The sequence below is a fragment of the Geotrypetes seraphini genome, chromosome 1 (assembly GCF_902459505.1).
Source record: "Geotrypetes seraphini chromosome 1, aGeoSer1.1, whole genome shotgun sequence".
NCBI lineage: Eukaryota > Metazoa > Chordata > Amphibia > Gymnophiona > Dermophiidae > Geotrypetes > Geotrypetes seraphini.
Genome location: NC_047084.1, coordinates 503,129,811 through 503,144,786, shown reverse-complemented (window position 1 = coordinate 503,144,786; position 14,976 = coordinate 503,129,811). Strand labels below are relative to the sequence as shown.

The 14,976-nt window shown below is 46.5% G+C and overlaps 1 protein-coding gene across 1 annotated transcript in view; it reads right to left on the bottom strand.

Moving 5' to 3' along the window:
• The window catches only part of GOLM1 (golgi membrane protein 1), a 242,290-nt gene that overhangs the window by 180,337 nt on the left and 46,977 nt on the right, over positions 1-14,976 (bottom strand). The window contains exon 2 of the mRNA XM_033927763.1: positions 8,105-8,257. Coding sequence (XP_033783654.1) covers positions 8,105-8,257 — 153 coding nt within the window. The remainder of the gene's footprint in view (positions 1-8,104; positions 8,258-14,976) is intronic.

Genomic DNA, 14,976 nt, shown 5'->3' with positions numbered 1-14,976 from the left:
CTCTGACTTTATGGGCTGTGACTCTACTCTGTAGATGCATTTCAGCCTGAGCATAGCAGAAAGAGATGCAAACAGCTAACCAGTTAGAGATGGTGTGCTTGGAAATTGGATGTCCCAACCTGTTTGGATCAAAGGAGGCAAAAAGTTGAGGTGCAGATCTGTGTGGCTTAGTTCTTTGCAAGTAGAAAGCCAAAGCACGCTTACAGTCCAGCATATGAAGAGCTGTTTCTCCAGGATGAAAATGAGGCTTTGAAAAAACACTGGAAGTACAATGGATTGATTGGGATGAAATTCTGAAACCATTTTAGGTAAGAATTTAGGATGAGTATGGAGGACCACCTTGTCATGATGGAATACTGTGAAAGGTGGGTCTGCAACTAAAGCTTGTAGCTCACTGACCCTGCGAGCAGACAGAGCAATGAGAAAAATCACTTTCCAAGTGAGATATTTAAGATGAGTTGAAGCCATTGGTTCGAAAGGAGGCTTCATCAATTGAGCAGGAACAACACTAAGATCCCAAACCACTGGAGGAGGTTTGAGAGATGGTTTGACATTGAAAAGACCTTTCGTAAATCTGGAAACCACAGGATGAGCAGAAAGGGGTTTCCCTTTGATAGGCTGATGAAAAGCAGTAATTGCATTGAGATGGACTCGAATGGATGTGGATTTGAGGCCTGATTGAGACAAATGGAACAGGTAATCCAAAACTTAAGACAAGGAGATAGATTGAGGCTTCTTATGATGAATGGTGCACCAAGCAGATAATCTAGTCCATTTCTGATTGTTGCATTGTCTAGTGGTAAGCTTCCTAGAAGCCTCTAAAATATCCTATGCAGATTGAGAAAACTGTAGAGTGGCAGTTAGGTTGAGAGGTACCAAGCTGTCAGGTATAGAGACTGCAGGTTGGGATGAAGGAGAGACCCTTGACTCTGTGTAAGCAGAGACGGAAAAACTGGTAGAAGTAGTGGCTCCCTGTTGCTGAGTTGAAGTAGAAGGGAGAACCAAGGTTGCCTGGGCCACCGAGGAGCTATCAGAATCATGGTGGCATGTTCCTGTTTGAGTTTGAAAAGTGTCTTGAGTATAGAGGGAATGGAGGGAATGCATAGAGAAACTGATTCGTCCATTCCAGGAGAAAAGCATCTGCCTCCAGTCGGTGAGGGGAGTATATCCTGGAGCATAACTGAGGCAGTTTGTTGTTGTGGGGAGATGCAAAGAGATCTATCTGAGGAGTTCCCCACTGAGAAAAAATGTGATAAAGAGGCGAGGAATTGAGTGTCCATTCATGAGATTGTAGATGACTCAATTTGTCCGCCAGTTTTTCTCTCCTTGAATGTAGACAGCTTTCAGGAAGGTGTTGTGAATGATTGCCCAATTCCAAACCTTCAGAGCTTCCTTGCAAAGAGGGAGAGATCCTGTTCCTCCCCGATTGTTGACATAGTACACGGTGACTTGATTGTCTGTCCGAATGAGGAGTACCTGGTCGTGAAGATGCTGAAAAGCTTTGAGAGCATTGAAGGTCGCTCCGAGTTCCAACAGATTGATGTGACACTGATGATCTGTGCTGGACCAATGGCCTTGAGTACGGAGACCATCTAGATGAGCCCCCCCCCCAAGCGTAGGTCGAAGAATCTGTCATGAGGACCTTCTGATGAGGGTGTGTTTGAAACAGTAAGCCTCTGGAGATATTGGAAGAGAGCATCCACCAGTGGAGAAACTGTCTCAACGAAGTAGTCACTCTGATGTGTTGAGAGAGTGGGTCGAAAGCCTGAGCCCACTGAGATGCCAGGGTCCACTGAGGGATTCTGAGGTGAAGTCTGGCAAAAGGAGTCATCTGAACGGTAGAAGCCATATGACCTAAAGAACCATCATGTGTCTTGCTGAAATTGAAGAGAGGGAAGACACTTTGTGACAGAGCTGAAGAAGAACATCCTGACATTGATGAGGAAGGAATGCTATGAGTTGTACAGTGTCCAAGACAGCTCTGATGAACTGTTTGTCAGGGCTGTAGCTGGGATTTGGGAAAATTGATTTTGAACCCCAAACTTTGGAGGAATCAAATAGTCCTTTGGGTCGCTACAATAACCCTTTGAGATGCTGAATCTTTGATGAGCCAGTCGTCCAGGTATGGGAACACCTGTAAACCATGGTTCCGCAAAGCTGCTGCTACTACAACTAGGTACTTGGTGAAGACACTTGGAGATGATGCCAGGCCAAAGGGTAGCACTCTGTATTGGAAATGCAGATTTCCCATCTGAAATCTGAGGAACTGTTGAGAGACTGGATGAATGGGAATGTGAGTGTAAGCCTCTTTGAGGTCTAGAGAACATAACCAATCATTCTGATCTAGAAGGTGATATAAGGATGCCAGAGACAACATTCAGAATTTTTCTTTGACTAAAATTTGTTGAGCGCTCTGAGATCCAAGATAGGGCGCAGATCGCCCGTCTTCTTCAGAACTAGGGTAACAGGAGTAAAACCCCCTGCTCTGCTGTTCCAAGGGAATTTCCTCAATGGCACGGAGACGAAGCAGAACTTGAGCTTCCTGAAGAAGAAGGGTGGTCTGCAATGAATTGGAAGGATACTTTCTTGGAGGAAGATCTGGTGGAATCGGGAGGAAACAAAGAGAGTATCCTTCCTTGAGGACAGACAGCACCCAGAGGTCTGATATAATGATCTCACAGCAGTGGTAAAAATGATGGAGACGACCTCCAATGGGAAGGGGAGAGGACAGAGGCAGAATGATGGAGGTCATGCTCTGCATTAGATGGTCATAAAGGTTGAGAGGCCTTAGGCGCAGCAGGAGTTTGAGGTTTTTTCTGCCTTTGCTGCTACTGCTGTTGTGGTTGTTTATTAGGAGGCACTCATGTATAAGGAGCTGCTCTCTGTGGAAAACACTTCTGGTAAGATGGAAGAGGCCTGAATCCTTTAGAGCAGGGGTGTCCAACCTCTTGGCTTCCCTAGGCTGTATTGGCCGAAATTTTTTTTTCTGGAGCCATGCAAATACTGCAGCAAGATAGAGGAGGGAGACGGCAAGATGGTAAACACCCAGGGGCAGCAGAGGAAAACACTGCATTGCCTTCGACCAGGGCCGCACAAAATACTTCACAGGGCCGCATGTGGCCCTTGGGCTGCAGGTTGGACACCCCTGCTTTAGAGGTAGAAGGCTTAGGTCGAATGATGGAAGCAAATGATTTCTCATGTTCAGACAATCGTTTACTAGCTGCCTCGATGGAGTCATCAAACAATTTATCCCCTGGCAAGGGATGTTGGCCAGACGATCTTGAAGATTGGGGTACATGTCTACAGTGCGGAGCCAGGCAAGCCGGCGCATTGCCACTGAGAAGGCAGTGACCCTCGAGAAAAGTTCAAATGTATCATAGGAAAATTTAAGGAGATGCATGTGCTATTGAATCAGAGTGGTAGTCACATGCTGAAACTCTGGAAGATGATGTTGAGGAATATATTTGCAAAATTCAAGCAGAATGTTAACCAAATGCTTGAAATAAGAAGTGAAAATAAAATTGTAATTCAAAACTCTAGTTGCCATAAGAGAATTTTGATACAAACGACGACCAAACTTGTCCATGGTCCTGCCCTCTCTTCCAGGAGGGACAGTGGCATAAACTTTGGCAGGATTAGTCCTTTTAAGAGAAGACTCCACGAGAAGGGACTGATGGGATAACTGAGATTTCTCGAAGCCCTTGTAGTGGACCATCCTGTAATGAGATTCAAGCCTTCCTGGTACAGCAGGAATGGAATAAGGTGTTTCGAGATTCCATTCGAAAGTTTGAGAAAGAAGTCTATTGATGGGCAATTTAAGACACTCAGCAGGAGGACGAAACATATCCATTTCCTCTAAATACTCCGTAGAGTATTTGGAATCAGAGTCCAAAGTAATATTGAGGTCCTTACTCATTTGACGTAGGAAAGAAGAAAAAGATATCTGCTCCAAGGAAGGTTGACCTCGAGGGGAAGAAGGTGACCTCAAGGTGCCTTGCAAGGCAGAGAACAAAGGTGAAGCTTCTCTGGAGTACTGATACCTGAGGTCTGAATATGCAGGTATAGATGACTCACTGAGAGAATGGATAGAATACCTCACAGGAGAAGAAGCATAAGTGTAAGGCTCTGAAGGTGGTGTCCTCGACTTCGGAGTTGGAGTCTCGAATCTCGAGGCCTGGAGAAATGAGGCCTGTCTCGAGAAGAGGATCTGTGCCTTGATGGATGCCTCGGCTGATGTGGATAACTGTGCCTTGAACCAGGCAGGTCCCGCTGAGAAGAACGTCGAACCCTATGCCTCAGAAAGGGCGGTGCCTTATGCGAGGAAGGAGGGCTGGAGGCTGGAGATCGAGACACCAAAATGGACTGAGCTCCTTGTGTCGAGGTATCTCGAGGCATTTACAAGGACTCGGCTCCTTGAGTAGCGTGCTTATACTCCAGACGAGACACTCGCAAAAACTCAACTCCTTGCATAGAGTGTGTAGAATCCTCTTGAGATACTCAAGGACTCAACTCTTTATATAGAGTGGGTAGATTCAGCTCGAGGCACTGCCAAGGATTCGACTCCTTGTGATACTGCTAAGTGCAGGAAGCAGAGTCGAGGTAGGAGTATGTTTGGCAAGCATATTACCAAACTGGCGATCCATAATGGTCTGGATCATAGCCTCCAAATGTGACACCAAGACTAGAGAATGACACGGGGGAAAAAATCTGTCCCCGTCACCGGACCACCGTCCCCTTCACTGCCCCATCCCTGAACCCACCGTCCCCTTCACTGCCCCGTCCCCGCAGCATCTACCCTTCCCTCTCACCCCCTCACCGCCCTTCAGCAGCCCAAGAATCTCCCTCCCTTCCCTAACCTTTGCGGTGGTTCTCCAACTCATGGAATCTGAGGAACTTTCTGTGTCCCGGGAAGACTGGGATATGAAGGTAAGCTTCTGCTATATCTAGAACAGCCAGAACTCTCTTGGCTCTACCACTGCAATGACAGACCGAATGGTCTCTATCCGGAACCAAGGAACGCTCAGGGCTGGATCTCATGTTTGAGATCCAGGATGGGCCTTCACTCCTCTGAGCCTTTCTTGGGAATGACAAAGCATATGGAATATCTGCTGGAGCCCAAGTCTTCTGGAGGACTGGTTCTATGGCTTGACTATCTAGCAACCTTCAACATAAGAACATAAGAAATGCCTCCACTGTGTCAGACCAGAGGTCCATCGTGCCCAGCAGTCCGCCCACACGGTGGCCCAACAGGTCTAGGACCTGTGCAGTAGCCCTATATCTATACCCCTCTATCCCTTTTTCCAGTAGGAAATTGTCCAATCCTTTCTTGAACCCCTGCACCGTACTCTGCCCTATTACGCCCTCTGGAAGCGCATTCCAGATGTCCACAACACGCTGGGTAAATAAAAACTTCCTAGCATTCATTTTGAATCTGTCCCCTTTCAGCTTTTCCGAATGCCCTCTTGTTCTTTTATGTTCTGAAAGTTTGAAGAATCTGTCCCTCTCTACGCCCTTCATGATCTTGTAGGTTTCTATCATGTCCCCTCTAAGTCTCCGCTTTTCCAGGGAGAAGAGCCCCAGTCTCTCCAGTCTTTCAGTGTATGAAAGGTTTTCCATGCCTTTAATCATTCGTGTCGCTCTCCTCTGAACCCTCTCAAGTATTGCCATATCCTTCTTAAGATATGGTGACCAATACTGGACACAGTACTCCAGGTGCGGGCGCACCATTGCCCGATACAATGGCAGAATGACTTCTTTCCTTCTGGTTGTAATACCCTTCTTGATAATACCCAACATTCTGTTTGCCTTCTTTGAGGCTGCTGCGCATTGTGCCATTGACTTCATTGTTGTGTCCACCAGTACGCCCAAGTCCCTTTCAAGGCTACTTCCCTCTAATACTAATCCCCCCATTTGGTAGCTGAACATCCGGTTCTTTTTCCCTATATGCATGACCTTGCATTTCCCTACATTGAAGGTCATCTGCCATTTATTCGCCCACTCCTCCCGCATCTTTTCTGCCTTCGCTGGCCAGTCTGCCAGCAAATCCACAAACTAGTCTATCTTTTAACCCTCTCTGATAATTTCCAGGATCCAGCAGCCGGACGTTATCCATTCCCAGGCTCCATATAGTTTGAGAGCTGACCTCCAGTCTGACAGCCAACCTCCAATCTTCAGGGGAGAGGCTTGAGGGCTGGCGTATTTGTGGTTGGCACTGCAGAGCGGAAATCTGAACCTTGGTTGCTCCAGATTCTGGAGAATTTCTATCTGCAACTTTGAAAGGCTCTTTGGGTAAAGTTTCCTGTGGAGTACCGATGAGCGTGCTGGGACCCACAAAAATACTCCTGGCTTTGGCATCTAGCTGCTTGGGGTCTACTGTCTGGTAAAGATCTTGGTTGGCGACCTTGTACGCTGGCCATAAAGTCATCTAGGTCCTTGCTAAACAGCAATATGTCAGAGTCAAAATATATCTGTTTCCATGGACTGCTTTGGAGCCTTGAAGAAAAAGAAGATCAGGACTCCCTGGTATAACTAATTCAAAATTTCAAATACAGAATCTGTGCGTCACTGTAGGTTTACAACAACCACTTCATTAAGCAGACAATGAGAGACATTCATCACAACAGACACATGAAAAGACACGCCCATTCAACTGGTGGTATTCTCCATAAAACTCATAATAGCTGTATAAAATGGGATATCCATGATCGCAAGGATAGACTCCATCCACAAATCAGGCATCTGAACAGACAGAATTTAAATGTACAGTGGTGCCTCGCATAACGGCCGCCTCGCACAGCGAACGCTGCGCACAACGAACTTCTTGTCTTGATCCGTACAACGGACTTCGTTTCACACAACGAAGTCGCCCGAGCTGCATCGCTTAACTGGCACTACATATTTTAAACCTCCCCCCGCCGCCACCGCATATGTTTAAACCTCCCCCCGCCGCCACCGCATATTTTTAAACCTCCCCCCCGCCGCCTAGGCCTGCGCTGATCTCTGAATGGCTGCAGTCAGCTCTCGCGGGACTCACAAGAACTAACTGCAGCCAGCTCTCGCGGGACTCACAAGAACTAACTGCAGCCATTCGGAGATCGGCATGGGCCCACACAGGCGTGCAGAGGAATTGCTCCTGATCTCTGCGCTTCTGGCCTGTACGCCACTGGCTGGGAAAGATGGGAGGAATTAAAAAAGGTACTGGGGAGTATGTGGGGGGTGATTATAATACACAGCAAGGATCAACAAAACCCCTGTCTCCCCTCCCCTTCACATATATCCCCTCTATATCATGCTAACAGCTCTAACAAGGTAAATTTATCTTTTTTTATGTCATCTTAGCATATTTTATGCTACAGAACGAATTATTTTTTTTTACATGTATTGTTATGGGAAAACGCGTTTCACATAACGAACTTTTCGCATAACAAACTTGCTCCTGGAACGAATTAAGTTCGTTGTGTGAGGCACCACTGTATAATGTAATGTGACATTAAGGGCTCCTTTTATGAAGCCGCGTTAGCGGCTTTATTGCATGCAACTTTTTAGCGCGCGCTAACCCCCGCGCTAACAAAAAAACTACCGTCTGCTCAAGAGGAGGTGGTAGTGGCTAGTGCGGCCGGCAAATTAGCGTGCATTAAACCTCTAACGCGGCTTCGTATAAGGAGCCCTAAATCATATAATTCCCCATTTTGTACTCACTGCTTAAATCTGTCAATCTGAGGAATTTATATACCACTTAAACCATGTAAGCCACTAAACCCCACTCAACATTAAACTGAAGCTCATGGAAAGTTCCTGAGCTTGGATCATGAGTTCCTAGCTCATCTTTATTTCTGCAGACAATTTACATAGATGATAGACTATGACCATGTTTAAAATGCATGTAGATTCTGAGTTGGACCTTTTTGGGTTGTCCTGTTTGGGGGAGGAGATGGAGTTTTAGGTTAAATTGTTTCACTTAAACGCGAACAATGTGTTAATGTTCCAGTATTGTATTATGATATGGGGGCATTCACTGTTCTAATGGTAGTTGTGAGTATTCTGTATGTTGTTGTACTGTGTTCTCAATAAATATATTTTTTTAAATGCATGTAGATGCTCTTACCTGGACAGCAGCACAGCGCGAGCTGGCAATCCAGTAATTAATCCCCAAAACAAACAGACATACGAGAAGCCCAGCAGTCAGGAGAGATGGCGACTTCATTCCTCTACTGCCGTTCCCAAGCCCTGACATTTCAATGTGTTTCAAATCTGTAAACTAAAAAAGGGTAAAAGATGAACATTTGCTTTTTTTTTTTACCAGTTTATCTGCAGATTAGTTCAGGGAGAAGGCAGATAGAACATCCAAAGTGAAGGACACACCATCCAAAGCGAAGGACACACCATCCAAAGCGAAAGACACACAAGGGCCAGTTCAAAATCAGACTGGAAAAGCAACCATCACTTTTCAGGAGCACAGCTCCAGCATCTTAAACATTCAACGCAAACAAGGCAACCATCAATTCTTGTTCCCAGACCAACTTGAGAAAAGTACTGTTATATTTCTATTGCAAGGTCAATCAACAGAGCAAGTGTAGAAAGAGTCTCCCTCCCCCACACCCCTTTCAACCCCATCCAGTTGCAAAGGTGGCAAAATAGCAGCCCATGTGAGACAAGGGAGCCGTATAAACTCAAATATAAACTGGGATTTTGGGGCCAAAAAAAATGGAGGTCCCGGTTTATATTTGGGTCATCCCTCAGTGACCACCCGAAACCCTCCCAGACTTCCTACAGGCCGGGACAGGAGGGATCCCTCCCGTCTCCTGCCCTGGCCAACACTAATAATTACCACCCTCCCTCGCTTACCTGTTCCCTGGTGGTCCAGCATGTATCCCGCGCTGAAATCCTCCCGAAGAATGTAAATGTAGTAGCCAGTGGCGCACCCGGGCCGGCACGCAGGAGTGAGCTTTTCGTGCTGCAGGCCGGCCCTGCACCGCTCCTTGATAGGCTGCCGCAAGTTCTCATGGGATTTGCAGTTCTCGCAGCAGCCTATCGAGCGGTGCAGGGCCTGCTGGCAGCACAAAAAGCTCATTCCTGTGTGCTGGCCCGGGTGCGCCACTGCCTACTACCTTTACAAAAGAGGATTTCAGTGCGGGATACACACTGGACCACCAGGGAACAGGTAAGCGAGGGAGGGTGGTAATTATTAGTGTCAGCCGGGGCAGGAGATGGGAGGGATCCCTCCTATCCCAGCCTACCATTAGGTGGTTTAAGTTAAGGGGAAGGGTTAATCTGCTGGCTGGGTTAGAGGGCAGAAGGGAGTACGGGACAATCAAGCCATTGTGACATCACTGATGAGGTTGGCTCTTTTTAGGGGGAAGAGGGTACAGGGAAGGAAGGTGGGACAGTGTTCAGCACCTGGCAGGGAGGGGGGCTTGGTTCACAGCCTGGTAGGGAATGGGACTGAGTGCAGGGCAGGGAGGGAAGGGGGCTGGGTGCAGAACTTGGCAGGGCAGGACACTTGAATATTAAGCCGCCCGACATATTCGAGTCAACCATTTTTCCTCCTTTTTTGGGGGGGAGGGAAATGGGGGTCTCGACTTATATTTGAGTATATACGGTAACCACAAGTTAAGCAGGTGAAGGTAAGGTGAAGAAAGAGCTTAAAAAGGTAAAAACAAAGGGTGTTATCATAAAGGGTGCATGTTTTATTACAAGGTAAAAATACACATACAACACAAAATAGATAGAAGAATGGATACTGTAATACACTTTGGGATTATTCACCTACTAGTGAGATGCCAGATTTTATAAATAAAAAGTAATGTGTTAACAAATTATACGAGGACACACAACATATAATATGTTCATATAATGATTCAAAATGTTGTGTGATCGTGGCACCGAGGTACCATTATGCACCCAAAAAGAGGGAGAAAATGCCTCAGACTAATATAGCAGTATAGAATTAAAAGGTACAAATCAAAACTGCTTTTGATACATTCACTGGCAAAAAACTCCCTCACAGAACAACTCAGGTTTAGAAAAGGGCAAAGTCACCCAGAAGCACGTTCAAGGATTTAGCTGACAAAAAGATAACTTGAGCTCCAACACTGTCACATCTTCTCCAATCTTATACCTTTTGGTTCTATATTGCTACATTAGTTTGAGGCTTTTTCTCCCTCTTTTTGGGTGCATGCTGGGTTTGAATTACATAAATAAAAAGTATAAATGCAGGAAAAAAAATACATATTTTGGCAAGATGATACTCAAAAGGCCCAGCTATTCCTGGTGCTTTGTTATACACTTGCCTCCCAGGAGCAAAGCCCTTCAAAGAAAGTGAGCTCAGGACTCCACCTGTCTTATGTTGCTAATGATCTCAGCTTTATGATGCAGCATTACCAGATAGGCCCTTCTCAACATGGCATGGGCAGACTGACTCCCTATACCTATATAACCCAGAACTCCCAGCTTTCTCTGTCCTCAGATAAGTCTATCATGGATGCCCTATTCTGACTTTTGGTGTCCAGCCTCTGCTCAGCCCTTTCAGACTTCTGCCTGTTGCTGGACACATTCTCTGCTAGATGTCTGGATCCAATTCTATACCTTATTCTTCTGCTGCCTCCTCTGCCCAATGTCCATTCCTTTCTGCTGAACAACCCCATACTTCAAGTCCTAGCAGCTTCTGAATACCAGACAACTCAACTCAAAGGAAAAAGGGAGCTATTCTAGATAAAGGTACATTTCCTAAGACCCTTAATATTCCCCCCACAGTGGGCCTGCCATGACATTCAGATTTCACAGCAAGGCCCAACTTAATGGAACCACTTATAGAACCCTGGACAGAATTAAAGGATGGTACCTCATTTATTTTTATTGACTGCTATCCCCCTAAACCTAGCATTCTCTTTCCTTCTCTCTTCCTCAGGTTATTGTGATGCTGGAAGACCACAGCTGTGGCAGACCTTTGCATCAGCTGATGGGAGAGTAACTACATGCTGCCAATCCTTCAGAAAAGGGAAACTGGTAGAACTAGAGGGCATAAATTGAGGTTGAAAGGTAGTATACTTAGGAATAATGTTAGACAATTCTTTTTCATGGAGAAGGGGTGGATGCCTGGAATGTCCTCCAGAGAGGAATGGTGGAGAGGAAAAGAGTGATGGAATTCAAAAAAAGTGTGGGATGAACACACAGGATTTCTAATTTGAATATGAATGGTATAAATTGAAGGACTAAGGCTGGTACCAGGCAGTCTGTCTTCCATATATGACAAAGAAAGATTAGGTCTTTACCTCGGTAATCTTCTTTCTTGTAGATGTGTCTAGTGGTCCTGAATGCTAGGGTCTTGTATCTGAACCAACAAGTTGCTTGCAGAAAACTGTCAATCATGTTTTTCATCCCCACTTCCTTCCCACAGAGCTGCTCCTGCCCCCTCAGTTTGAATAAAACCATTCCATTAGCACTGTAATAAAAACAAAACAAAACAGGAAAGAAAGAAACAGGGAAAAATCCCCAACACCACAATTTTGTTCTGCTCTGTAATAAATGTAGGAAACAACATTATAATATCCAAACGTGCAATCAGCACTAATTATGTATACAGCTTGTAGCTACTCATATGACCTGCTATCAAGCACAGACTTAAATCAGACTGTATGAGGATGTACCTATCATCATCTTTCTTTCTTTGAAAATTAATCAAATCCTAAGACAAAAGGCAGACAAAGCCCATAAAAAGAGCAGGGTTCAGGACCACTAGACACATATACAAGAAAGAAAATTACTGAGGTAAGAATTAATCGCTCTTTCTAGTGCAATGTGTCTAGTGGTCCTGAACACTAGGAATGTACCAAAACAGTCCCCAGAATCTAGGGCAGGCCTGCTAAGCCTATCTTCAAAACGGAGGACCCAAAAGCGGCATCTTTCCTGGCTGCAACATTGAAGTTATAGAATCTGGTAAATGTATGAAGGGTAGACCATGTAGCTGCTCTACAAATCTCTTCAAGAGAGACAGTCCCAGTATCTGCCCAAGAGGCAGCAAACCCTCTATAGGAATGTGGCTGTTAAAAACATCGCGCATACACAGAGGAATTGGCCATTTTAATCTATCTGAAAATCAAGGCTTTCAGATCTGGCCTCCCTTTCTTGTCATTGACTGGTCAGAACAAAAAGGTGCTCCAATAGACAAAACTCATTGTTAACTTAGAGGTACCGAAGAAGCACTTGCTTGACATACAGCAAATGCAATGCTCTATATTTTTTCTTAGACCCCTTAGGGCACAAAGTGGGCAAATGGACTTCCAGACTGATGTGGAAAGCTGCCTGAGACTACTGTCAGTAAGAAAGGTGGAACTGTGCGTATGGAAAGCCCAGCTTCCGTAATCCTAAGAAACAGCTCCCTGCAGGAAAGAGTTTGAAATTCGGAAACCTATCACACCAACATAATCGCTACCAGGTAAGTATAGGCTGTCACTATGGATGGTTTCTTAGCTCTGAGCAATATGGTAACAACCATGTCTGAATAACTCTTGCTTGTCAGAGCCACCCACTCAAAAGCCATGCCATAAGTCCAAAGTTCCGGATTCTCGATAGGAAACAGTCCCTGAGTGAGAAGATCCATTCAGACCAAAAGTCCGAGGCCTTCGTCCCTTTGGAGATGTACTAGTTTTGTATACCAAAGTCTGCAAGGCCAATCGGGTGCCCCTAGGACTGCCAAGCTGGGATGGATAGCAATCCTGTGAATGACTCAAATGAACATGGACTACAGGGGAAATACAAGAGCTCATTCTCTGGCCACGGTTGGACCATCATGTCCAGCCCCTCTCTTCCAAACTCAAATCTTCAGCTATAAAAACAAGGTGTCTTGGTGTTAAACCACCAAAACCATCAGATCCATCTGTGGAGGCCCCCATCACTAAACTATGGCATTGAACGCCTGTGGAGACAATGACCATTCCCCCAGGTCAAGAGAGTGCCGACTGAGAAAGTCGGCCTGCCCATTTTCCACTCATGTTACATGCATGGCCAAGAGAGCCTGCAAGAGAGCTTCTGCCCACCGGAAGGAGTTAATCTTCTAGGTGCAACAAGTCACTTCTGGTGCCTATTTGCCTGTTGACATATGCTACCCCTTTCACATTGTTCAAGATGACTGACTGCCTTGCCTTGCAGAGATTTCTCAAGCGCCTGAAGCACTAGACAGATGGTTCTAAGTTCCAGGTGGTTTATGAACCACTTCTGTTGAGCCAAAGTTCAATGCCCTTAGACTGGGTGTCTTGTCGCACAACTGTAAAGCACAGTTACTTACCGTAACAGGTGTTATCCAGGGACAGCAGGCATATATTCTCACATGTGGGTGACGTCATCTACGGAGCCCCGATGCGGAAGCATTTTCAAGCAAACTTGATTGAAGATTTAAGTTTGCTCTGCTGCTCCACGCATGCGTGCCTTCCTGCTCCACTAGGGGGCGCATCCCCTCGTGGTCTCCAGTTCACTTAACTAGCAAAGAAGCCAACCTCGGGGAGGTGGGCGGGTTGTGAGAATATATGCCTGCTGTCCCTGGATAACACCTGTTACGGTAAGTAACTGTGCTTTATCCCAGGACAAGCAGGCATGATATTCTCACATGTGGGTGACCTCCAAGCTAACTGAAAAGGGATGGAGGGAAGTTGGCAATTTAAGCAAATAGATTTCGCAAAACCGATTGGCCAAACCGGCCATCGCTTCTGGACAATGAGTCCAGACAGTAATGGGAGGTGAAAGTATGAACCGAAGACCACGTGGCAGCCTTGCAGATTTCCTCAATAGGTGTGGACCTGAGGAACGCTTCGGAGGCTGCCATCGCTCGGACCTTGTGTCCCGTTACTCGACCATGCAGTGCGAGACCAGCCTGAGCGTAGCAGAAGGAGAAGCAATCGGCCAACCAGTTGGACAAGGTGCGCTTGGAGACTGGGTGACCTAACCGGTTTGGGTCGAAGGACAAAAACAATTGTGGGACTTTCCGGTGTGGCTGAGTGCGTTGGAGGTAGAAGGCCAACGCTCTCTTACAGTCAAGAGTGTGGAGCGCCACCTCTCCGGGATGAGAGTGGGGCTTGGGAAAAAACACAGGTAAGACAATGGACTGATTGAGATGAAAATCAGACACTACTTTAGGCAAGAACTTTGGATGAGTGCGGAGTACCACCTTGTCGTGATGGAATACCGTGAAGGGTGGGTCCGCCACTAGAGCTTGTAGCTCACTAACCCGTCGAGCGGAAGTGAGGGCGAGCAGGAAAACCACCTTCCAAGTGAGGAATTTTGGATGGCATTTGTCTAGGGGCTCAAATGGAGGTTTCATTAGTTGAGCCAGAACCACGTTAAGGTCCCAAATCACCGGAGGAGGTTTGAGAGGAGGGTGGACATTCAGAAGACCCTTCATGAAGCGAGAGACTAGGGGGTGGAGCGAGAGGGCTTTCCCTTCCAGGGGCTGATGAAAGGCTGCAATCGCACTGAGGTGTACTCGAATGGAGTTGGTCTTTAGGCCAGAGTGAGATAATTGAAGAAAATAATCAAGGACCAGGGGGACGGGGACCGACACTGGGTCCTGGCTGTGAGAGGAGCACCAGGTTGAGAATCTGGTCCACTTTTGGGAGTAGCAGGTTCTCGTCGAGGTCTTTCTAGAGGCCTCCAATATCTCCTTGACTGATTGAGACACGGGGAGAGAAGTCAGGGGGAAAGAAACCAAGCATTCAGATGAAGAGATTGAAGATTGGGATGTAACAGCGAACCCTGACCCTGTGATAGTACAGAGGGAAACCGAGGCAGAGGCAGTAGAGGGTCTGTAGGGAAAGCATCCGAAATTTTTCCCGTATCAGAAATTTGTTGAGGGAGTATCCTGATGAGATCACGCCAAGGACCCATGCGTCCGACATGACTTGTTCCCAGCGAGGGTAAAAGGCTTTGAGACGACCCCCGATGGGAAGGAGGCCTGGGGCTATGGCGGAGGGGGCCCGCCCCCTTCCG